This window comes from Stylophora pistillata, chromosome 13, assembly GCF_964205215.1.
Source record: "Stylophora pistillata chromosome 13, jaStyPist1.2, whole genome shotgun sequence".
Taxonomy (NCBI): Eukaryota; Metazoa; Cnidaria; class Anthozoa; order Scleractinia; family Pocilloporidae; genus Stylophora; species Stylophora pistillata.
This window is the reverse complement of record NC_142531.1, coordinates 25,023,590-25,047,194: the sequence shown is the minus strand read 5'-3', so window position 1 is coordinate 25,047,194 and position 23,605 is coordinate 25,023,590. Positions and strand designations below refer to the sequence as shown.

The 23,605-nt window shown below is 38.2% G+C and overlaps 1 protein-coding gene across 1 annotated transcript in view; it reads left to right on the top strand.

Moving 5' to 3' along the window:
- Positions 1-23,605, top strand: part of LOC111326112 (stalled ribosome sensor GCN1-like) — a 34,041-nt gene that overhangs the window by 128 nt on the left and 10,308 nt on the right. Inside the window, exons 2-41 of the mRNA XM_088742806.1 lie at positions 79-184; positions 689-752; positions 1,368-1,426; positions 1,943-2,015; positions 2,750-2,957; positions 3,085-3,141; positions 3,348-3,425; positions 3,982-4,050; positions 4,192-4,300; positions 4,789-4,863; positions 5,234-5,362; positions 6,275-6,325; positions 7,260-7,361; positions 8,594-8,691; positions 8,895-8,970; positions 10,536-10,582; positions 10,844-10,949; positions 11,140-11,232; positions 11,544-11,619; positions 12,167-12,332; positions 12,794-13,013; positions 13,618-13,742; positions 14,186-14,364; positions 14,596-14,692; positions 15,516-15,641; positions 15,990-16,188; positions 17,227-17,579; positions 17,707-17,802; positions 17,877-18,148; positions 18,280-18,469; positions 18,641-18,766; positions 19,208-19,318; positions 19,752-19,892; positions 20,011-20,064; positions 20,351-20,440; positions 20,592-20,748; positions 21,468-21,589; positions 22,142-22,256; positions 22,836-23,015; positions 23,231-23,451. Of these exons, the coding sequence (XP_088598932.1) occupies positions 79-184; positions 689-752; positions 1,368-1,426; positions 1,943-2,015; positions 2,750-2,957; positions 3,085-3,141; positions 3,348-3,425; positions 3,982-4,050; positions 4,192-4,300; positions 4,789-4,863; positions 5,234-5,362; positions 6,275-6,325; positions 7,260-7,361; positions 8,594-8,691; positions 8,895-8,970; positions 10,536-10,582; positions 10,844-10,949; positions 11,140-11,232; positions 11,544-11,619; positions 12,167-12,332; positions 12,794-13,013; positions 13,618-13,742; positions 14,186-14,364; positions 14,596-14,692; positions 15,516-15,641; positions 15,990-16,188; positions 17,227-17,579; positions 17,707-17,802; positions 17,877-18,148; positions 18,280-18,469; positions 18,641-18,766; positions 19,208-19,318; positions 19,752-19,892; positions 20,011-20,064; positions 20,351-20,440; positions 20,592-20,748; positions 21,468-21,589; positions 22,142-22,256; positions 22,836-23,015; positions 23,231-23,451 (5,016 nt within the window). The remainder of the gene's footprint in view (positions 1-78; positions 185-688; positions 753-1,367; positions 1,427-1,942; positions 2,016-2,749; positions 2,958-3,084; positions 3,142-3,347; positions 3,426-3,981; positions 4,051-4,191; positions 4,301-4,788; positions 4,864-5,233; positions 5,363-6,274; positions 6,326-7,259; positions 7,362-8,593; positions 8,692-8,894; positions 8,971-10,535; positions 10,583-10,843; positions 10,950-11,139; positions 11,233-11,543; positions 11,620-12,166; positions 12,333-12,793; positions 13,014-13,617; positions 13,743-14,185; positions 14,365-14,595; positions 14,693-15,515; positions 15,642-15,989; positions 16,189-17,226; positions 17,580-17,706; positions 17,803-17,876; positions 18,149-18,279; positions 18,470-18,640; positions 18,767-19,207; positions 19,319-19,751; positions 19,893-20,010; positions 20,065-20,350; positions 20,441-20,591; positions 20,749-21,467; positions 21,590-22,141; positions 22,257-22,835; positions 23,016-23,230; positions 23,452-23,605) is intronic.

Here is a 23,605-nt window from a genome sequence, read left to right as displayed (position 1 = left end):
GTTTCTATTTTTTTTCCTGTTTACTGATGATATCCAAGGTACCTTCATGTCTTTACGATTGTATACTACTCTCCATAGGTGATTGAAATTTTAAAGAAATGCGTCCAGAAGATCACAAGTTCTAGTACGAAGGAAAGGCGACACGTCTGTGAGGAACTACTAGTGCCATGCATCCAGAAACCGGGTATGCTACAATTTGTAGTTATTTCAATGAACTGTGCATGTACAGATAATGATCGATCTCAAGAATTCAAGAGCTTTTTCGATAAATATCGAATGTTAACCTGGGATGTCGCGGAAAACAACTTAACTATTGCGTGATTTGTTGATTTCTTTGTAAACTGAGTTAGAAGGTTACTAGTCGTCGAATATTCACGTGGTGCCATGGATCCCTCCGACTTTTTGTGTGAGGAGAGGGGTGGGGGTTGATGTCACTCAGGGATATTATGATGATTATGATGAGGGACCTAAAGGCAAAATTTCTTACTCGTTGCAGGCGTTCGTTTTCTAATGAACATTTTTCGGAGTGGGAAGATTCCAATTTTGGTTCGTAATACGTACTAAAGAGGGTCCGGCGAGGGTAGGGGGAGAGGAGTCTTCGGACTAAAGGGGATGGAAATGATCAAATGATATTGATCATTGCCACGCATCACTGTTGTTTCTCTTGTCTTTTTGTTTAATTTTGCAGATTTTTCCGAGGCTGGAGTGAAAGCAGTGATCAAGTTGATATTTTTAACACAGCACCGTTACAGGTGATTGATAGCTTTTACAAGGCCAGGTCTACATGTTGTAGACATGTGTTTCTCCAGACACGAATACTTATGTTTTATTGAAAATAATGAGTTGTGAAGAAACAACTTGTCTTCTTGTGCCTGCCTTTGAGTGAAACACTCACAATAGCTAATATTTGATAGTTGATATTTAGAGCATTAGCCCTTCATTATATTTACCAACTGTTTTTTTTTTTTAATTTGTTATGCCATAGTAATTAAGCTAGTTTCCAGATTTCTCCATCGTCCAGAGTGCAAAGTAAGCAGAACTCAATAAGATCATGTGCATGCACAGGCAATTCTCGTGTGAAATGTATGGCGAGAGAGGAATAGAAATCGTGAGTGGATCTGCCATACTCTGCAGACAGGTCTATTATCTAAAGAACCCAGTAGTACATGAGAACATTTTTCTCTCTGTTCTTTATATTTTGTGACTTGGCAATAAACTCAGTTATCACTATGGGGTATCAAGAGCATACTACAAACCTAGTCAAATGTAGATTACTGCATGAATTGTACTATTTTAAAGTATTTTTATGGTTATAATTGAATGTCAAATATTTGAAATTAAGAATTATTGAATACTTCTCTTTGTAGAGATAACAAGTCAAGAAGAGCAGTTGAAGAAGTCCTTAGAGTGTTGGCAGAAAAGCAAGGTAGGTGATGTTGGGCCCAGAGTTTGGTCAGGCATGATTTTTGTCTAACTTAGTATATTCAATAAATCAATAGTGGTTGAGCGTGGTTTGTACTCTTATTGACAATGATACTTGTCATCACAGTGGTCAAAATTAGTGGTGGACTCACTTGGCTGCACCTTGTGATACCACAACATTTTGACCACTATGATGACGAAAATCATCAATAAGAGTACAGAACATGCTAAACCACTGTCAGTTGGTTTTTTATCCCAATATCATTGTCAAATAAAATGATTCTCTTAGTGCATGACTTATTACATGACATGTTGACACAAGCAGTGTTGTCTGTACTCCTATTAAAAATGGCAAATTGGCCAATCAGATTGCAAAATTACTGCAAATTATGGTAAAATTTTCCAATTACCAGAATATACCATGATCATGGCAATTTAGTTTGCTTTATGTTTTTCTTGGTTGAAGTTGGTTATACCTACTCTTCTAAATTTGATTTGACAATCAAATTTTTTTGATCAGGTGCGAATGCTGTCAAATACTTTTGTATGGTGTTTTCTGATGTTGAAAAACATATAACCTCATCAGCCCCAAGGTAGGTAAAAATGTGTCTTTGAATTAAACTTTAAATAAATCCAGCACACAATCAAGGAGACTTTGAGTGAAGTGATCACTATGTGCCAACTGAACCTGTGAGTCATGGCTGGCATAAATTTTCAAATTTTGGACAAGAATCATGGAATTTTGGCTCCATGATTTTCCTTTACAAACTATTTTTTTCTTTAATTTAATTTTTTCTTCATTGAAGGTTTCTTTCTTCAAAACTTTGAGAGATTTCTTTATTTTTAGAAAATTCTGAGAAGTGATGGTCTTTGAAAAGTCAGTACTCTTTATGTGTGCGGAAATACACTTTTCAATTTGACTGTAGATACAATAAACATTCAGACATTCAAATAGTTGCCATTCAATTAGTGAAAGGATCTCTGGGGCTCACTTGATTTGGGCAGACTGCAATGATATTTTGAAACTTGAAATTGAAAGCCCCAGAGGTGATAGTTATTTCATTTCCTTATAATCTGTAATCAGGGCTTGACACTAACGGTAGCTCACTAGCCACACACTAGTAGAAATTCAGTTTTGGCTGTGGTTTTCAATTTCCACTAGCCAGTTTTGTTAGTAAACAGACTGAAATTGTCATAACATCTAAAAACATCTAAGATGTCACTAGCCGCTTGGCTAGTAAGTTGAGAAGTCACTGTCGAGCCCTGTGTATTGCTGTAACTGTTTGTAAACTTAACTTTTAAATCTGTTTGTGTGGATTTGTTGCAGTTATGTGAACAGCGGTTCAAATCTTGTTCTTTTGTGTTGGTCATGTGTCCTCGCACGACATGTATACGGTAACACTGAATTGTGTAAGGATGAACAATGGATCAGATTGGTACAGGTTCAATGTGTGGCACTGCATGGAGTTATGTCTGCAGGGACAGCTTGTGTTTGTGAAGCAGCAAAGAAAAAAATATACAGAGTCTGGAGAGAGGTACAGTGGTGAAAGTAGAGTTGTGATTCTCACAACAGACTGTTTTTTATTATCATATCATTTGGACGTAACTTAGAAGGTCACAGGGCAAGGCTAACTTGATTACATGTCAATATCATCTGAACAGGTTCCAGGAATGACATTTAAGTATGCAGAAGCCATCAGCAAATTGGCAGCATTACAGGTACATGTTCATAGGGTATATTGCCATGAGATATATTAAAATGTTGCACAGCATTTTCACTTGTTATATGGGTGCTTGGTTTCTTAAGATAATTGAATTTTGATATTATGATTTGAAAAAGTCCAGCAATAAAAAGTTTCCTCCATTTAGACTTATAGAATGACTTCTATCATCACTTATTTTCATGATTTGATTTTTTTTTTCAGGAAAACTGCTGCTTAACTGGACTACTATTCAATTTTTGCACAAAAAATAAAGAAAACAAAACAATAAATCAATTTAAGGTAAGATAGAACAAGAAATCCTCACCATTGACACATTAACCCTTAAACCCCTAAGCATAAAAAAAAAAAACAAAAAAGATGACTTCATTGGATCACACAATTACTGTTAGAACCAGTTATCATTGTGGTCCTTGCAAACAACTGAAACAAATAATTCAAATTAAACATAACATTATTAAGAATCCCAACTGCCTTGAGGCAAACCAGTCAGCTATTTACAAGCATGGCCGAGGATTTGAACTCGGAGCTGCCATGAAACAAATACAGGTAGTGGTCAAGGTGGGACTTGAACCTGGGATTGGGAGTCCGACACGCTGACCACTCAGCCACACTGCCTCCACTAACATCTAATTTCTCCTTACAATATCAGCCCTGAATCACCCATGAAAGGTTAAGAGAAAAAAGGAAATGATCACCAACTAAACAAGCTCTTGATTCTCAAACAAATTCACCTTGTTAGGGGTTAAGAAATGTATGGAGAAAGGTATAAGAAGGTCCATCCTGTTGGTATGTTGTCAAGTGTAATAGTGTGTTAATGTTTTTCTTTTTTGAGTAGAGACCATTGCTGGAAATGTATGTGAAGGCTGTGATTAATAGCAAGACAAGACCTTCTAATCATGTCCTGGTGAGAAAGAAATTGTTGCGTTATTACATTTAACCCCAACCTTTGATGTACAATAATTTTGACTGTAAAGTTGGTTTGAACAAATCCTAAGCTTTTATTGCTTTTTGGCCCCTTAATGATTTTGAACTTTGATTCCTCCAGGTAAATGTTTCCTCTTTGCTCTGTCATGTCACTCATGAGGACTTCAGCAGCTTAATCTTACCAGCATTACAGAAATCTCTATTGAGAAACCCAGAGTTGGTTCTTGAAAGTAAGTGATGCATGAATTACAAGCGTTTGCTCCGAAATTTTTCTCTTAACAAAGCTTATAACTCCAATTTAGAGTTCAGTTTCAATGTTTAAATCTCTATTCTAGGCCCCTTGTCATTCTGAATATGCAAGGGCAAGTTGGCATCATTGAGCTTTGTGTCTGGGAATGAGTGACTTGCTTGAATGTTGCATTTACTAAAACAACTGTTCATTAACAGAGGGACGAGAGTTCAAAGTGTCGTGGGTTAAAAAAAGCATTTAAATATTTAATTATTTAAAGTTAATCTCGAACATCTGATGTTGAGAAGCCAGAGGTCATTGCACTGAGGAGCAGATCAAAACATTTGCCTTTTTTTACCTGATATACTGGCAGTTTAAATAGAGATGTTAAGGAACTCATAGATGTTTCTTGTGTTTCTGATAATGACTTTCATTTAGACATGTAATATGTATGATCTTCACAAAAATTGTTTCCATTTTTTTCTTCAGGTGCTGCCTACTTAATTTCTTCAGTTTCCATTGATTTATCCAAGTATGCTTTAGACATCTGCAAGAATACTGTAGGTAAGATGATATTCCGCATAAAAGACAGATAAATTGGTATTTTGTCAAATCAGTGATCTCTCTGATCATTTAGAAATATGAATAGTGTCAGTCATCCTACTAAAACAGTTATTCTCCCCATGCCAGGCACTGTGAATGCAGTGGAACCCCTACTAACTGTGCAACCCCTTTACAGTGGCCACTTTTTTCAGTCCCAGCAGGCTGTCCATACATTCATTTAAACCTGTTTACTTGGTCACCCCTCCACAATGGCAAGTTTCTACTGTCCTCGAGGTGGCCATGGTGGAGAGGTTCAACTGTATTACCAAAAAATCAAACATAAACCGTAGCTATTACAAATAATTAAGTAGTGATCTTCTAAAATGCTCAGGTCAGCTTCATGCTAAAGAAGAGCTCCACAGACAGGAAGCTGCCATAATCCTGAAGAATCTTGCACATCAGTGCAGTGATCCAGGTGCAATGGAGGAACTTATTAACTACTTGTTTGCTGTCCTTAATGGTAAGGACTTGTTAAACTCAATTCACTCTGACTAAGGGCTAATGTTTCAAACGTCAGCCTTAAAAACTCTTTACAGTGGCCAATTTACATCAAAGTTAACAATTAGATCTTGGGAGTTAAAAGTTGACTGACACGCCAGGATAATCTGTTTAACAATCAAGAGCTTCTTATTTGGTAATCATTTCCTTTGTTTTCATGACCTTAACCTTTGATTCAGAGCTTCCACCACAAGGAGAAATATGATACTTATTACTACAATACAATACAATACAATATATTCTTTATTTAACAAAGGTGACGTAATTAACCCAATGAGTTATCTAACTTACAGCCTTCACAACAAACCCACCATCCCACCCCAGGGGAGGACATCCATCACACAGCAATCTCGTGTGTGGGAAATTAACGTCTCCTACCCCAACCCTGCAGGAGACGAGACCTCCATTTATTCATCCCTATCCGAGAAGACTAGAATATTTAACCATTTCTTGATGTTATAGAAAGGAAGCAAATTCTTCTCAATTATTTTAAGACCTTGAGTGTTGGTCTGGCCGGGGCTCAAACCCTTGACCTCCCACACAACAGTCCAGCGCACTATCCATTGGGCTAACTGGATGGTGGTTAACCCTTTCACTCCCAAGATCTCATCAGCAATTCTCCTTACTGTCTGCCATACAGTTCTTATGATGTTAGTTTAGAGAATTTTGTATTGGATCAACTAATAATCCTCCAACTGATGTCTTTCTACATTCTCATCACCTTTCTGCTTGATGTTGTATTAATATTGTAAGGAGAAATTTTGTTTTGGTCACACAGTGGAGTTAAAGGGTTATTCCTCTCATTTCCTACATTAGATAGCTTTTCTGGATAAATGTTCCTGCATTTTACTGTAAGTTACATTTCATGATTTAGGTTCAGAAGGCAAACTTACTCAGTGGAATGACAGAGTTGGTGTTCTTCAAGGTTAGTTTAGAGACCCTATGTAGTTACATACCCCTTGACAAACTTCTCTGTTGAGGACTCTCACACAGTTATCTGTTATGTTCTGTACTCCTCTGACTTTGCTGCAAATGATATTAAATGATATTAAATAATTCTGAATACTGAATACGGGCTAACAACGGCAATTCAGCAGCTGAGGAGGTCTGATCGATCATCGCATGGACATCTGCTAACGATATGCAACTAAACTTCAAGAAAACGTAGGAGATGCTACTTAGAGGCAAATCCACTAAGGCCTTACCTGCTCCTCTGGTTTCTATAGAGCGTAAACCATGTCTGAAGTTGTTGGGTGTAACTTTTCAATCTGATCCGTGTAACTGGGATTTACATTTTGATAATATTATATCGAAAGCCAGTAGTCGTCTGTACATCTTACGTGTTTGTAAATTCTATGGACTGCCGCTGGATCATCTTCGTCTTCTTTTTATCAGTCTTATTCTACCTATATTTACATATGCTGTAGAAGTATGGGGCTGTGCGTATTATCATAAGTATCTGAGTCACATAGACAGGCTGTTCAAGAGAGCTTCTAAGCTTGGCTACTGTAAAGAGCTTTTTTCGATTGAAAATATTATTATTCTAAAAGATAAGAAGTTGTGGGCCAAGATCACCGACAGCGATTTTACAACAGCTTTAGATGACCTTTCGCCACCAGAGCGACCAATGGTTACGCTACGTAAGAGGTGCCATAATTATATTCTCCCGCTTGTCAGAACTGAACGTTTCAAGAGGACTTTTGTTAATAGATGTTTGTTCTCTTATTAGTTAGTCAGTTAGTAATTTAGTTAGTTCATTAGTTTTATACTTGCTGAGTTCATATCATTGTAACTAAACACGTTTGTTGTTTAGAGTGCTTAATAAAGACTTTTATTATTATTATTATTATTACTTCCAGGGGTAAAGAGTCTGGAACACCATTCAGTCAGTGGAAATGCATCTGTGCAGACATTAAGTCAACTTGTTGCTGATAAACTTGTGAAATATTTACAACAAGAAGGTTTGGAAATGCTTCATTGTCTAAGGAACCATTGAGACTTGTTATTCTTGAAATTAAAGGGGTAGTCATCGCACTAGACCACACCATTTTTTAAACCAAAACTGTTACTTTCACTGGTGGAACTATACAATAAAATTCTTTAATGAGTTACACTTTTGGGACCTGCATCAAGCATCATTCCTTTTAGACATGTTTTTGTCTGAAGAAAAGTTAGGTATTAAGTGACTGGTGAGCTTATTGTATAAGTAGAAAGGACAAGTTCAGGTTTCTGTTTCATGAAGTAGCTTAGAGCAAGAGAGAGTTGAATGTACCTTATTTTCTTGGTTATAAGGCGCACTCGGTTTTAAGACACACCTCAAACTTAGCAACTTAGTCAAGCCAAGTTCCCAGACTGAAAATCACATGAAAATACTGGGTTATATGATGTACCAAAGGTTTGAGAGGTAACAAAAGGTGTGATGGATCTGAGAAAGTTTCACTGTTGCTCTGGCAGTGAAAGCAAATGGCAAAAACACTCCCACCAAGAGTCATATTCAAAGGTGTTCGACAGCTGAATATCAACATGCCACTGAGGATGCCAGTTTCAGTGCACAAAAAAGGCTAGATGGACGAAAAAGGCAGGTTTTATGTCCACATTGTTTATTCAGAGAAGGAACGTTTCGAGTGAGCGACGCAAATGAGATTCTAGGAATTTGAAATGAGGGGTTTTTTTGTCATGGATATCATGTTACTGAGCACATGCTGTTAAGAATGTATGCAAATTTCCATTCGTTTGCTTTTCTGTTTTTCTCTTTTTAACTGTAAGTTCTACTAAAATTGTGATCTTAAGATTTAGTTGTGCAAAAATACTTGGCTATAAGACGCACCCCAATTTCAGCACTAACTTTCCACCCAAAGACAGAATTTCTTGAAAAAACTGTGCGCCTTATAACCGAGAAAATACGGTATGCTTCATGTTTAAGTTATAAGCAATGCTAAGAGTATCTGTGTTTAGAAAGAAAAAGGGAGATGATAGATTTTGACTTCTTTTGTTGTTGTAATGGACATTTTTTGTCTGAATCACAAATTTTTCATCATGATTCTTTTTTGAAAATGTTTTCTTAGAAAGTAAGGTAGGTTTCCATTAAATAATTTCATTGGTTGAAATGATCACCAGCACTAGGTCCATGTTTTGTGCATTTGTATGATGTTTGTTACTGTAACCTGCTCTTTGCCTTGATTAATTTGTACAGTGCATGAAGGTGCTGTTGTTAATGGCTTATCAGTTTTAAGTCTCTGGTGTACCCAGTTCTCCACACAAGTACCTAAGGTGCTGATTGATGCCTTCAAGGTGAGAAAAATCTTATAACAAGATAACCCATTTTGCTAAATATTTTGGGCAAATGAGAGGATATTATGACTAAACAGTGTTATATATTCTCTCAAAAAATAAAACTCAAATCTGCAAAAAGAATAACTAGATTAAGTTCATTTTTACTGAAACTGAGTTAAGATTTCAATTTCACAAGTATGGTGTGTTGTTTTGTTTTACAGAAAGCAATGACTAACAAGAACTCCACTACAGCTGTGCGCACTGGATACTTACAGTGTATGACAGGTGCTTTTCAAGGTAGCAATAAATCTTTTTGTTTATCACTGGAAATTTAGGAATCTAGGAGAGTTTAATATGTTAACCCTTTACACTTGAATATCAGCATGTATATTCTCCGTGTTGTTCTATATATTCTCCATGTTGTTCTATATGTTCTATATATTCTCCATGTTGCTCTATATGTTCTATATATTCTCCATGTTCTATATGTTCTATATATTCTCCATGTTCTATATGTTCTATATATTCTCCATGTTGTTCTATATGTTCTATATATTCTCCATGATCTATATGTGCTATATACTCTCCATGTTCTATATGTTCTATATATTCTCCATGTTGTTCTATATGTTCTATATAATTATTCTCCATGTTCTATATGTTCTATATATTCTCCATGCTGTTCTATATGTTCTATAAATTATATTCTCCATGTTGTTCTATATGTTCTATATATTCTCCATGTTGTTCTATATGTTCTAAATATTCTCCATGTTGTTCTATATGTTCTATACAAATCTCCATGTTGTTCTATATGTTCTATATATATTCTCCATGTTGTTCTATAATTATGTTCCATATATTCTCCATGTTGTTCTATTGCTCCATGTTGTTCTTTATAAAATTCCTACAATTCTTCTGACCTGTCCTGGGGCATGCATGTATCTGCAACGGTAAATAAGGCAAATATGGTACTAGGTATCATAAAGCGGTCCATTGGAACTAATAGTCAGTACGTGTTTTCGCAGCTCTTTAAGTCACTGGTCAGGCCCATACTGGAGTATGCGGCTCCTGTTTGGAGTCTGTATTTGATTAAGGATATTATGGCTCTAGAAAAGGTTCAACAAAGAGCTTCATGACTAGCTTTAAGGCAGAAATGTGGCAAAATGAGTTACAAATACCGTTGTAGCTTACTAAAATGGCAAACACTAGAAAAGCAGAGAGAATTTCTATCTCTGGTTCAATGTTTTAAGATAGTTTTTGATATTGATCACCTCTCTTTCCCAGATTTCTTTGTGTTTACCAATAAGCATACAAGAGCTAACCACGACTATAAAATTTACCTGAAGAGAGCAGTCTGTAACTGTTACAAATACTCTTTCTTCATTCGCATTGTGGGGAAATGGAATAGCTTGCCAGGATACACTGTACATGCCGAATCATTGTCTGTTTTTAAGAGTAGACTTAAAATTTATTTGAATATTAATTGAATATTTATTGAATCTGTAGCCATTAAATTTGTCTTTTGTATACTTTTAGTTAGGGAAATTGTTTTTATACAGGGCTAACCTCACGATTTTGCCTTTTCAGGATGTATTTTTTGTATTTGCGTTGTAACTTCCCGAATAAATGCTATGTTATGTTATGTTATGTTATGTTATGTTATGTGGCACCCTCAAGGAGAATTTTTTAAACAATCAAGAGCTTCTTTTAATGAATTGGTGATCAGTTCCTTTATATTCTTGTGACCCTGACTTTTGATTCTTTGTTGATGCTGCGTGCTAGTTGCACTCAGGGGTGAAAAGGTTAATTTTGCCAAAAATAATCTTTGACAATAGTAATAAATTTTGTTTTTATTTGAGGTAATACCCTTCTCCAAGGAATGGAAATTTTGCCTCAATTATTGCAAGTAAGGTTTTTAACCAGATTGTCTTCTGTGTGTGATTCTGCAAAAGATTTCTAATATAAAACAGGTTTTGTTAAGAATGGACTAGCCAAGATAACTTGACACATGTTACTGTAACAGCTGGCAGTAGATAGACACAAGACTTGTAGCATATTGTTCATCTACATAAATTTTATAGTAATGTTAAATGGTCTTATTTTTTCTAAATACCAATCTAGCTTTGAAAGTAAATGTAAGTTTATCTTATGTGTGCTTCTTGTTCAGACAATTGAAAAAGCCAGTGGCCAACCAAACCAGGCTGTCATCGTAACAGAAGGACTAGTGGCTGCTTCCATACTGATCAGGTTATCACTTGCTGATGTACAAGCAGGTAACTTTACATGATAAAGTTGCTGATGTGTTGAGATAAATAAATAGAACCCAAGAAGAGATTACTAGGCATTGACCTAAGTCCCAAGGTCATTGCGACTTCCCTAATCATTGGTTTTGACTGTGTTGTGTTTATCAGGTTTACCCACTAAAAATGTATGGCTTATCAACATTGATGACTTTTCTTTCAGAATCTAAACTGGGTTCATTTTGGACAACATTCCTGGACACAAAGAAGCAACTGTTTGTTTCAGACAAATTTTTAAACTTTGCATCTGAAGAAGGTAACACATATTTTGATGACATCACAACAGCAAACAAATCCACCACTTGCTTTAGACAGTGCACTTATGAAATTGACAAAAAACTAAAAGAACAATACTCATTAGTTGTGTGAGTGGCACATCAGAGTCTTCCCCCCCCCCCCCCACTGTGAAGGTTCGAACCCCAGACTTTTGCATTTCCCAGGCTGCTGCTCTACCGCTGAGCTAGGCGAAACTTGTTGGTTACCAAGTCCGTATACATGGTCATGTGAACTGCATAAATTTCAAACTATTTACTTTTGATAACAATTATTTCTTTGATTTCCCAACAGCTCTTCTAGTACTGGTTTCTGTGATAGAAAGACTTATCCTCAGTCATGGACAAAGATTGAATAAATCTAATAGCCAGTGAGTCAAGCTCTTAACTCTTAGCTAGCTAGTTTGTTTTTTGGGGGGTAGGGATAGCTAGTTTGTATGGGGGGAGGGTAGGGAGGGAGGATTTAAAAGCTCATACAGTAGAGTGTGTGGGATACCCTTACCTGGTGGCATAATGGTCAGTTTGCTGGACTCCAGGTCAAGTGATTAGAGTTTGAGACCTGGTTGGGTCATGGTGTTGTATTCCTGGGAAGAACGCTTTGCTGTCACAATGCCCCTCTCTACTCAGGAGTGTAAATAGGTTACTAACTGGTGAACCTTTAAGGAAGCCTGACAATATACAAGGGGTAACCTGCAATGTCCAAGTGTGTCACCCAGGAGGAGTAGCAATACTCCCAGTCACTTCATGCTACAGAGACTGGGAAAAGCTGGGATGCCTCGTGAGCCACTTTTCTGGGGTGCAGACCCTGTTACCTTTAGTAATAGGGTGTGGATATCTTCCATATACATTAGAATTTCACATGTACTCTGATCATTTTTTGTAGTCTGTATTTCTGACTTTTTGCCTCTTCTTCGTTAGACCTTGGTACAGAGCTTTGGTATTTCTGTTGACCCATTCAGCTTGGAAGGTCAGGCAGAATGCACAGTCTTGTGTTCAGCGTCTTTTCAATGCTTTAGGTGAAAGTGCTTTAGAACTACAGTCTTCGTTATTGACAGAGCTATCAAAGCTTATAGCACAACAGAAGGTAAACTGAACAGCCAGTTGTGAGTGCTCTGTGTGACTCTTGAAAAAATTTCAGTTTGAATTTGTACTTTCTATTTCACAAGTGATCATTGCAATTTTTTTTTCTCTCTGAGATATATGCCTTGTAAAATGAAAGTGCCTTTTGTCTTACTTTTACCAACTAATAGATCCTTGTTTTCCGTTTTAATATAATTTACCTTTAGTTGTGTTGTTAAAGTGTACTTTGTAACTTGTAGCTTGCATTGCTAACGGTTTTTTTTTTTTTTTTTTGGTGCTCAATTGAAAAAGAGGAAGCAGCATTGTTAAAATATGCAGCAAATATCTGGCAGCTTTACAGTGCACTCAGAGCTGCCTGCTATGCGCTCTATGTATATTTAGAGTTAACTAAATAGGCCAAATACTCCACTGCTCTTCAGGTCTCTCTTAATACGTATCAATACTTTTATTCCTCATTGTTTATAGCTTCACGTCATAGACAGCTCTGTTCCAATCATGAATGGAGATGCACCACAGGGCAGGTCACCCAATGATGTAGGAAGAACTAACATCAGCCACAGGATACTTGTGTCTAGTCTTTGCTGCCTGGCCCTGTCTCTCATTAAGAGCAATCCAGACCTGTCTGAGGACACAAAAGACAAAATCGCTCTGCAGATTCTCTCAGATGCACACCATCCAGCTATTGGTAGATCTCTTCATTTTCGTTCAGCGCTGCTCGTTAATGTCAAATATTCTTTTTTCTTAAGCGTTTTGGAGATGCAAGAACTTTTACTTATCTGAGGAAGTCTTCTCTTTCAGTATTGGTTTGATTGCATTGAATGCATGATATAAGTCAGTCTCTTTAGAAAAATTAATGTTAGTTATATCAATGGCTCCACAAGTGGGCTAGGGAAAGAAAATCCTGTGTCCTTATTGGCTTACTCAACAGAATATATGAGCTCATCTTGCCTGCCATGTTCCCGCAACAGAGAGTTCTTTGTGTAATATTTTGGTCCAGACTGAGTGGTTATTAATCCGTATTCCTCAATGAAGCTCTTGAGTTGATTATTTGAGCTCGTCTAAGTGTTGCGCTTAGAAAAAAGTCTGAGCAGCAAGAAAAGTCAAAGCTTATCATTCATGCACCGTTCAAACCACTACCACGGAACCACAGGTCACTTGATGCAAAGTGGAACATATTTTCCTTGGGTTCCATGTGACGCAGTTTTGTCCCTATACTGCCAAGATTAATAATAGTAAAAAGTAACGTGCGCGGAAAATTAATTTAATGCTTTATTCTTATTGGTGAATAGTTACCTGCAAAGATAAGTTGTGGCTGAGAATCATTCACAGTCTGGGGATTGAGTCACAAGGCTTTGTTGAGCGTCATGTGGAAGCCATAATGGAGATGATAGTCTCTGGCCATTCGTCTCAACAGGTTTAACGTCTGTCTCTGTCTGTTACATTATGTAGGAATTGTTCTTGTTTTATTTTGTTCAAATGTTTTAGTATACGAGCCTTTCAACAACATGCGACCTCCGTTTGAAGTCTAAAGCCCAACTTATAGTTGATATCTGATATATCAATTTTCATGGCAAACGTTTAAAGTTTGACTCAAATCCGCTGCGGACAGAAAGACACACTGATGCATTGTGGGCCATACATTATGAACTCTAAACGTTGAACACTGTCAAAAGCCGCAAGAGATGAAATATACTTTCAAAAGCTTCTTGTAGTGGTGTTCTAAGACGCCATCCTTAGGATAATAACTGTAACGAAGAAGAAAATTTTTTTCCGTCGCGTCTTATTTATTCAGTGCTGATACCTTTTGGAGAAATTGTTCACCTGCTAATAGATACATTGTTACAACCTTTTCATTAGTGCTTACAGAATATGCTCCACACCATGGCAGAACTTGCACCAAAAGTAATTTTACCGAGAGTAGTGAAGCACAGCACGGTTCGTTTATCAAAACCAGCATTCCAGCAAGTGACGATGGAAGAGTATGCTATACTGCACACACCAGAAGGAGAGATCTACAACACGAGTGTATTAGAAAGGTTCGACGATTGACGTCTGCTGTTAAAAAGAATCTTTAATCATTTTCATGTTCCAGGATTAGGAATGAAAAAAAACTTTGCAAAATTTCCATGTAAAAGTGTCAATTATTTGCGGCGAAGGTGTCGTTTTTGAGGACAGTTGAAGACTAGTACCGACTCTAGGTATATTTTAGGAGTGTTCAGTCAACACTGTATGTGATGATCTGATTGGTTTTGCTTTTATTTCCTCAGTGTCAGAGCAGCCGAGGAAGGAAAAAAGCAAAACATAAAGAAAGAATCTAAGGCCTATTCCTATGAGGATCAGCTCTGGGAAAAGGAAATACGTGAGGTGTGATCATCATGTAGTGATAACTGTGAAGTGTTAAGTTTATACAATATCCTGAAATTTGGAGAAAAAAAAAAAAGAAAGAATCTAAGGCTTATTCCTATGAGGATCAGCTCTGGGAAAAGGAAATACGTGAGGTGTGATCATCATGTAGTGATAACTGTGAAGTGTTAAGTTTATACAATATCCTGAAATTTGGAGAAAAAAAAAAAAGAAAGAATCTAAGGCTTATTCCTATGAGGATCAGCTCTGGGAAAAGGAAATACGTGAGGTGTGATCATCATGTAGTGATAACTGTGAAGTGTTAAGTTTATACAATATCCTGAAATTTGGAGAAAAAAAAAAAAGAAAGAATCTAAGTCTTATTCCTATGAGGATCAGCTCTGGGAAAAGGAAATACGTGAGGTGTGATCATCGTGTAGTGATAACTTTGAAGTGTTAAGTTTATACAATATCCTGAAATTTGGAGAAAAAAAAAAAAGAAAGAATCTAAGTCTTATTCCTATGAGGATCAGCTCTGGGAAAAGGAAATACATGAGGTGTGATCATCGTGTAGTGATAACTTTGAAGTGTTAAGTTTATACAATATCCTGAAATTTGGAGAAAAAAAAAGAAAGAAGGAAAACCACCACCATGGTGGAATGCAGGAAAAGATAATCTTATTTTGTGTGTTTCTGTTTTGTTTTGTTTTGTTTTTTTTTTTCTAAATGAAAAGGCAAGAAACACTTCCAATCAAAAAACTCATATCTTCCCTCCAAAACCAGCTTTCACTATGTCCCACCAGCTCTATTATTCAATGAATTTACCCGAGTCATGTCATTTCCAGGCAATCAAAAAGAAAAAGAAAGCCGAAGGAAAACTTTCAGATAAGGAAGAAATGAGCCAAAAGGAAAAAGAAATCTTTGAAGCTCAGCTGATGAAGGAAGCAGAAATAAGAGACAGATTGAAAGAGGTAGGGGGATCTTCTGTTTTGACTTCAATTAAGATTACAAAAACATTTTGAAAATGTGGGTTAATCATTGCGTGGGTGCATGGCTATTCAACTGTACATGTTTTACTGTTTGTGTTGCTGCGCAGTAACCTGGCCTCCTTATTGTCTCAGCACCTCAGAGTCTAATTTTGTGAATTCAAGAGAAACACCAACTGTAATTCATTCTTTGCATCGCACCGTGGCAATCTCCTTTGTTACGCCACTCACTGGTGTTAAATTTCTAAGTGATAACCCTTCACAATCTCTGACTTCTCAGAACCGGTCAGAGCTTTTTGTACTTATTCTTTCTTTCTTTTATGTTTCTTTCAGCTTCACAGTGGAGTGTTACAAGTAGGATCATTATTGGAAACAGCTATAACAGCAAACCCAAACGCCATGCGCATGTACACCCCAACCATCCTCACCACCCTGCTGCCGTTATTACAGTCCCCCCTGACTGCACCTGTTATGATGCCTGTTCTACTGAAGCTTGGTAAAAGTGCATTTAACGACGATCAAGAACATCTTGGTGGGTTTATATTACCAGTTTCTTTAATGCAGAAAGGTGTTATTCGCTTTGTGACGAGCTTGAGACCGGAAAAATTCTCTTCCCTCACGAGGAATCAAACTTTAGACCCTCAGATTAAACGTTCCGATGTTCTACCGCTGACCTACAGCGAACACAATGGTGAACTAAGCTATGACTAGATTCTTATGTGACAAGTGTACTCTATTGGTCGAATTATTTTCTTGTTTTCTTGTTTGTTTGTTGTTTTTTTTTTTTCGGATGGACCTGTGTGGCTTAAGTCTCTTCCTTCTTCTCCCGCTGTATATCCTGCTAACAGCCGATTCTCCTTTTCGAAATCGCTTCATCTGTTTTTTTCTTAATCTCAATTCTAGACAACATACATTGACAGTCAATTCCCACTGAGAGGCAGTGTTCAGAGAAAACGAGTCAAAAGGGCCAAGCCGGGGGGTTAGCGTTAGAAAAAAATATTGGACAGACCTTTCATTTGTGAAAGAAATAACCTTAAAAGTATCCTCCAAGGACCAGTAAAATTACCCGAGCAATTTCGAGTCGCTGCCCATCAAAATATCGACTTTCTGCACATAGTTGCACTTTTTTCCCCCATTAAAGGATTATCGATATTCCTTTTGTTGATCAGCAAAATAAGTTTTAGTTTATGTACCATGTTGGTGGTCATGTGTCCCTCTAATTTCACTCCAACTTAGTAGCATCGGACTGTTCTTAATAATAGGTCATTTTACGTCTACACAGTACCTTTCAGTGCAGGTTGGTGCGGAGTTTGAAGTTTGAGGACCCAACGTTAACCCTAACTTGTTATCAGTCGACTGTTGTTTGGTTAGGGGAGGGGTAGGTTTGCAATTGTTCAGATACGGACTTTGATCCAAAGTTTTTTATAAAAGAATATATTTTGTTCACGAAATTGGCAATGTGGCAGTGGGACTAATCCTCTCAACCTACCCTTCCCTTCTGTACAATACTGCCTGTGAGACTTTTCCTAGGTTAAACATTGTTATTCTTTTTTATCTTTCCCCTCATCAGCTAAGCTCGTTGGATACGTTACTTTGCGACTTTTAAAGCCCATGGGCCGTATTGACCAAGCCTGGTGTGTAGAAGATTTGTTATCAGCAACCAAGCGAGTTATCTCGGTCCTCCATTCCACATCAGTTCCTGATGTAAACGTTGTTGGATCAAGTTCGTCAGACTCATTAGCCGAGCTTCTGTCTGCCCCAGCGTTTGCTTTCTGTTTCCCTTTCCTGAGATGCGTGTTACGAGATGGAGGCAAGAATGTGAAGGGAGATGAAGATGTTAGACAGCAGGCTCTGCAGATTGTTGCTGAACACTGCAAATTACGAGCCGGTAATGACGATGATGAAGAAGAGGAACAGGATGAAGTGAGTGGAATGCTTCTCCACCCACCCTCTCTCCTCCCCCCTCTTCCTCCTCCTCCCCCTCCCTCCCCCCTTACTGACGTTTTTTATTTTTGTTTCGTTTCATTCATTTGTCTATTTATTTTGTCAGAATGACCCGGCTTTGCTACCAAGAGAGGAAATGCTTTATTTATTGGCTGAAATAATTTCCACGAGTGCAGACACTATTAAGGGTTCGAGATTACAGGTAAATTGTTTACAATTTCAAATCTCTTTCCTTTTTTTCCGTTTCGTTTATTCCTGTTTCAATTTTCTTTGCAGCAACTTGCATCTCTCAGTATGGTTGAGCTCTGCAAGGCGACAAGCGGGGATTATGGTTGTGCCACAGCATCACCAGGCGAGATTTCGGTCCTTTTAAACTCCTTGGAGTCCCCCGCAGCCTCATTACGATTTGCAACCTTGCAAGGGCTTCTGGTCCTCACCTACCTTCTGTCCACAGGGGATCATGGAACATCACAGACCGCTCGACTTGTCAGACGATTGTGGGTGGCGAAGTTTGATGTTGATGAAGAAAATGCGAAATTTGCTGAGAGGTATTCGTTTGATCCAGCTTTGTCGATGTTCTTGTGAATACATGTCTCGTCTTTAGATGCTTTTTTATCCCTATCCATTTGTATTCATGATTTGTAAGCCACTTGTTGAGCGCGAGACTGAAACTCTTTAGGTTGTGGCAGGAAGTAGGTTTCACTGTCCCAGAGCCGTTATGTAGTGCACTTTTGGAAGATGTCGTACACGACGTAGAAATCATCAGAAAAGCCGCTGCTCCAGCGCTGGCGGCGGCCATTAACGAACACCCGGATGCTGCCCCAGTCATTCTTCAGCAGCTGGTGGATCTCTATGATTTAAAACTCAAGGTATGTTCTGTAAAAGGTTTGTGCAATTAACGACTGCGAATACTGTCACCCCATCTAAAGGTAGCAACATTTAAAATTATTTCAACTTGGGAACGTGGGTAGCACCCAATAATTATATTTTATTTGAGGTCCCAGTGGCCAACCACTGTAATGAGTATGCCTCGTTTTCAGATACCTCCTCCAGTCGTGGACAGTCTGGGGCGGGTTTTGTTAAATGACAACATGGACCCTTGGGATGCGAGATGTGGAATAGCTTTGGCTCTTGGTGAAATATCACCCACGCTATCTGAAAAAGAGGTAATGTGATACTGAAAAATATTTCAAATTTACGTGGGATAAAATCTATTGCAAAGCAATTTCAAGAGCCTGTCATAACACGTTTACTTTGATGTCAACCTCGGGAAAATGTACGTGACTAACTCGTGATTTGGCATGGTTTCCCTCATGATTGACAGAAGAAAACAAACCGGGTAACGTTGTATTAGACGGAACGAGTACTGATCAGTTCAGATATGGGAGATTACTCGAATTGAAAACGACAACGAATGGTCAACTTGACTGTAGAATATTGAAAAAAAATTTATTTTCGTAACAAATGAATGTTTTGACTGTGATTTTTCGGATTATTGCGTTTATTTGAAGACCAACCACGTAAAAGTGCAGTATTGAAGTGGTCAGAGGGTTTCTTTCTATGTGGAAAGATGAAATTGAAAGGAACATTTCTTTACCATTATGTAGGTCCCTCCTTTGTTTGTATTTTTTGTTCCAACTGGTCTGGGAGATCACAATCTAGAGGTCAGAAAACACATGTTGAATGCAGCTCTAAAGGCAATAAATGATCATGGAAAGGTTTGTGAACATTTTATATTAAAGTGTATTTCGATCAAGTGTCGAAAAAACCAAAACGAGGTAATCACAACAGCCAATAAGAAAAGGGAACGAGCCAATCAGATCTGAATGTAAAGACGAGCAAACTGCCTGAAGCGCGGGAAAAGGGAACGAGCCAATCAGATCTGAATGAAAAGACGAACAAACTGCCTTGAAGCGCGGGAAAAAGCGGGTGACCAAGTGGTGATTACTTTTCGTTTTGAATCTCATTAGATCAGAAAGTGGCGCGAGTTTTCTGGAACAACCACAAAGTGAGGAAAAGTTAAAACAAAGCAGTCCTGGTGAACTTACGACCCTGAATAGAACCTTTCCCTAATTCGATATTTTCATCCTTATTGATGACAAATTTTGTGATTCATTCTGTTTCTTGATTTTGAATCGCTCTTCTTTGCAGTCCAATATAGCACTCCTTCTTCCTGTATTCGAGCAGTTCTTGGACATGGCACCAGACACTTCTGCGCATGACACGATTCGTCAATCAGTGATTATTTTAATGGGTTGCTTGGCGCGGCATTTAGACAAAGATGATCCTAAGGTAAAGACTCCATGTAAAAATACTGTATTGCCTCAAGGCGAGGTCGTCTGAAATTAATGTAAACGATTTGATTTCAGATCAACCTGTTTACCTTTGTTATCTTTGACTCTTATTTTAGGTTAGGCCAATTGTTGGAAAACTCTTAAATGCCTTGTCAACACCGTCACAGCAGGTAAAAAATTTCAAACTCTCCATGGGCTGCTAGCTAATGTATTAAAATCTTTCTGACCGATGCGCTTTTGAATATTTTATAGAAAAGGCGCAATACAAATAATAAATGTTATTGTTACTGTTATTGTTACTTATTACCTGAATGAACTGCAGAGGAAAAACTGGTTAATTCCGCACCCAGATCTCTTGTTCATTAAGCCGTCTTGGTCAGCGAGAGGTCTGGGCTCGAGATGAACATGTGCCTGGGGAAAGGAATTTTAATACGATTTTTTTTCTTTTCTTTGTAGGTTCAGGAAGCTGTAGCAAACTGTCTTCCTCCACTTGTTCCAGCAATCAAATCGGAATCTCCAGATATGGTGAAGAACTTGTTGAACAAGGTAAAAAGTGAGATCACTTTCATGTTTTGCAATGCAGTGTGTATTATAGCAGTGCTACATTGCTAGATTTTCTTTATCAATCCATCCTGTATGGCTGAAGTAGGTTCCTCTAGGTATGCCACTACTTAGTTCTGTTTGTTTTTAATCTCAGCTTCTTGAGTCCACTGTGTACGGGGAGAGGAAAGGTGCAGCTTACGGACTGGCTGGACTGGTGAAAGGTTTGGGAATTTTATACCTCAAACAGCTGAATATTATGTCCACACTACAGGAGGCTATACAGGACAAAAAGAATTACCGACATAGGGAAGGTGAGTCACACTATTGTCACACCAAAACAGGTGTCTTGGGTACTATTGAAAATTTTCTATAAATCGTTAGACATGAAGACAAAGCTGTTTAATATATGATTTCATATATTCACAAACGTCAAAGCTGTTTACTTAACAGATAGACTTTAAGTTGGCCGGCGTGCGTCTGTTCAATAACATATCACAGATGACTTCAAAATGTGGTAGGGACTAAAAATAGGTTCACGATGAACAGCTGAGTGTGTCACTGTACAGACCCGATGAGCAGCCGAGTGTGTCACTGTACAGACCCGATGAGCAGCCGAGTGTGTCACTGTACAGACCCGATGAACAGCCGAGTGTGTCACTGTACAGACCCGATGAGCAGCCGAGTGTGTCACTGTACAGACCCGATGAGCAGCCGAGTGTGTCACTGTACAGACCCGATGAACAGCCGAGTGTGTCACTGTACAGACCCGATGAGCAGCCGAGTGTGTCACTGTACAGACCCGATGAACAGCCGAGTGTGGTGTTACTGCACAGACCCGATGAGCAGCCGTGTGTGACATTGTACAGACCCACGGCAACATGGAATCTGTTTGTTTTACATAATAAAGAAGCAAGATGAGATTCATGCTGATGTCTTTTATGCGTCTGCCCTCCATTAGATCATAAGTAGGAACCAATCAAAATGCCATATTGCTGTAATATCCCCTCTCTCTTCTTGGCCTGTTTTCCAGGAGCGCTGTTTGCTTATGAGATGCTTTGTTCAATGTTGGGCCGTTTGTTTGAGCCGTATGTTGTTCATGTTCTACCAAACCTGCTGCTTTGCTTTGGGGATGGAAACCAGTATGTGAGAGAGGTGAGCTTAATATTGAAAACTCATTTCTCCCAGCAACTGCAATCGCTTCTCAATAATAATAATAGGACATTTATAATGCTCAAATTCCATAAAATGTTCAAATGCGTATGACAAGACTAAAAAACGAAATAAAAAGGCTAAAAAGCTAAAATTACAATTAAGAGTAAACTTACAATAATTTAAAAAGCTGAAATTACAATTGAAAGTAAACTCACAATAATAAAAACAACTATGATAACAATGCGTGACGGAAAAGGTGAGTTTTTAGCTTGGCTTTAAAAATACTAAAAGTGATGGCGCTTCTTATGTCAAATGGTAGCACATTGCACAGTTTCGGTGTAGCACAGGTAAAAGAACGATCACCTTGTGCAGCTTTAGATTTAAAACGCGGATAACTAAGTAAAAGGTTATCATTAGAGCGCACAACTGAGGAGAATCGACAATATAATCTACTGGGGAATGTTGCCTTGATGGAGCTCGTAATTCCTTGTATGATCTGCTACAAAAGTAGGGAGAATTTCAACTTTCAGATTTTATATGTGTCTTTTCCAGGCCACTGACGACACTGCCCGTGCAGTCATGAAGAATCTCAGCGCACATGGCGTGAAACTTGTTTTGCCGTCCTTGCTGGCGGCGCTCGAGGAAGATTCTTGGAGAACAAAGACTGGTGTGTGTTATTTGTCTAAGGATAACTTCCAAAGCTTCAAATTTCTAAATAGTAAAATTGCGCAACAATTGACTACTGGTATTCTTTTTCAAGCGCTTCGAAACCCACTTAAATGTTAGGTGTTACATGGACTAATACGATATGAGGTCGATCCATCAGTCCGTCCATCAGTCCATTCTTCCATCAATCAGTCACACAACCTCTCAGTTGGTCAGGTACCTAACGCGTCGGCCAGTTAGTCTGTCAATCATTCAGTCCTATAGAGGTTTTGCACAGCAGCCATGTTGGATAGCAGGAACAATAGATTATTTTACCCATGGGAAAAAAAATTTCTTTCTTATGGAAAATATTTTCATTGTTCGGGCCATTCAACATGGCTGCCGTGCAAAACCTCTATTTCAATAATCCATTTAGTCGGTTTCTCTTTCATGTAGTCAATCAGTGAATTGTCAGTCAGTTGGTCAGCCCGTGTGTTATTGACCTTTGTACATCATACAGAATGGTAACCACGCCTATTTTACTTACCACTCTTATTCAAGCAGCATTCTCTTAACGTGATGTTAATCTTGTCCTCCACAGGTAGTGTAGAGCTTCTTGGTACTATGGCGTTCTGTGCCCCAAAGCAGTTGTCGTCATGTCTTCCCAGTATTGTGCCTCGCTTATGTGAAGTTCTCACAGATTCTCACATGAAAGTACAAAAGGCTGGAGCACAGGCCCTCAAACAAATCGGCTCGGTTATCAGGAACCCAGAAATTCTAGGTAAACTGGATGCAAATAAAATTTAGTTTTGGGCACAGTTTCGTACTCCCGCATCTCAAACTTGTTTGATGTAGGATCCTTAGTTGAGTAAATAGCTTATTAAAGCGCAGCAAATTTGGTCTAAATGACCTATTGCGGTTTTCTTAACAATTTTAACCTGCTTGTTGTTGTAAAAGGTCGTTGAATCTTATAGTTTTTCGCTGTTAATATTTCAGCCATTTCGTCCGTTCTTCTCGAAGCCCTAATGGACCCATCTACTAAGACTGCACCATGTTTACAAGTTCTGCTCCAGACCTCTTTCGTTCATTTCATTGATGCTCCATCTCTCGCTCTCATCATGCCCGTCCTGCAACGCGCACTGAGCGAGCGTTCAACTGAAACTAAGAAAATGGCGGCGCAGATCATTGGAAATATGTGTTCTTTGACGGACAAAAAGGTAAAATTGGATCGCAAAATGTAAATGTCCTCGTATTGGAACTTGGTTTTGGAACCCTCCTCTAATTCTTTTTACTTGAACAAAGGTTGTTAGTATTAAATCACAGTAGGATCAGTCGAACCCATTTGTGCGGAGTTATCCCTAATAAAAGCAG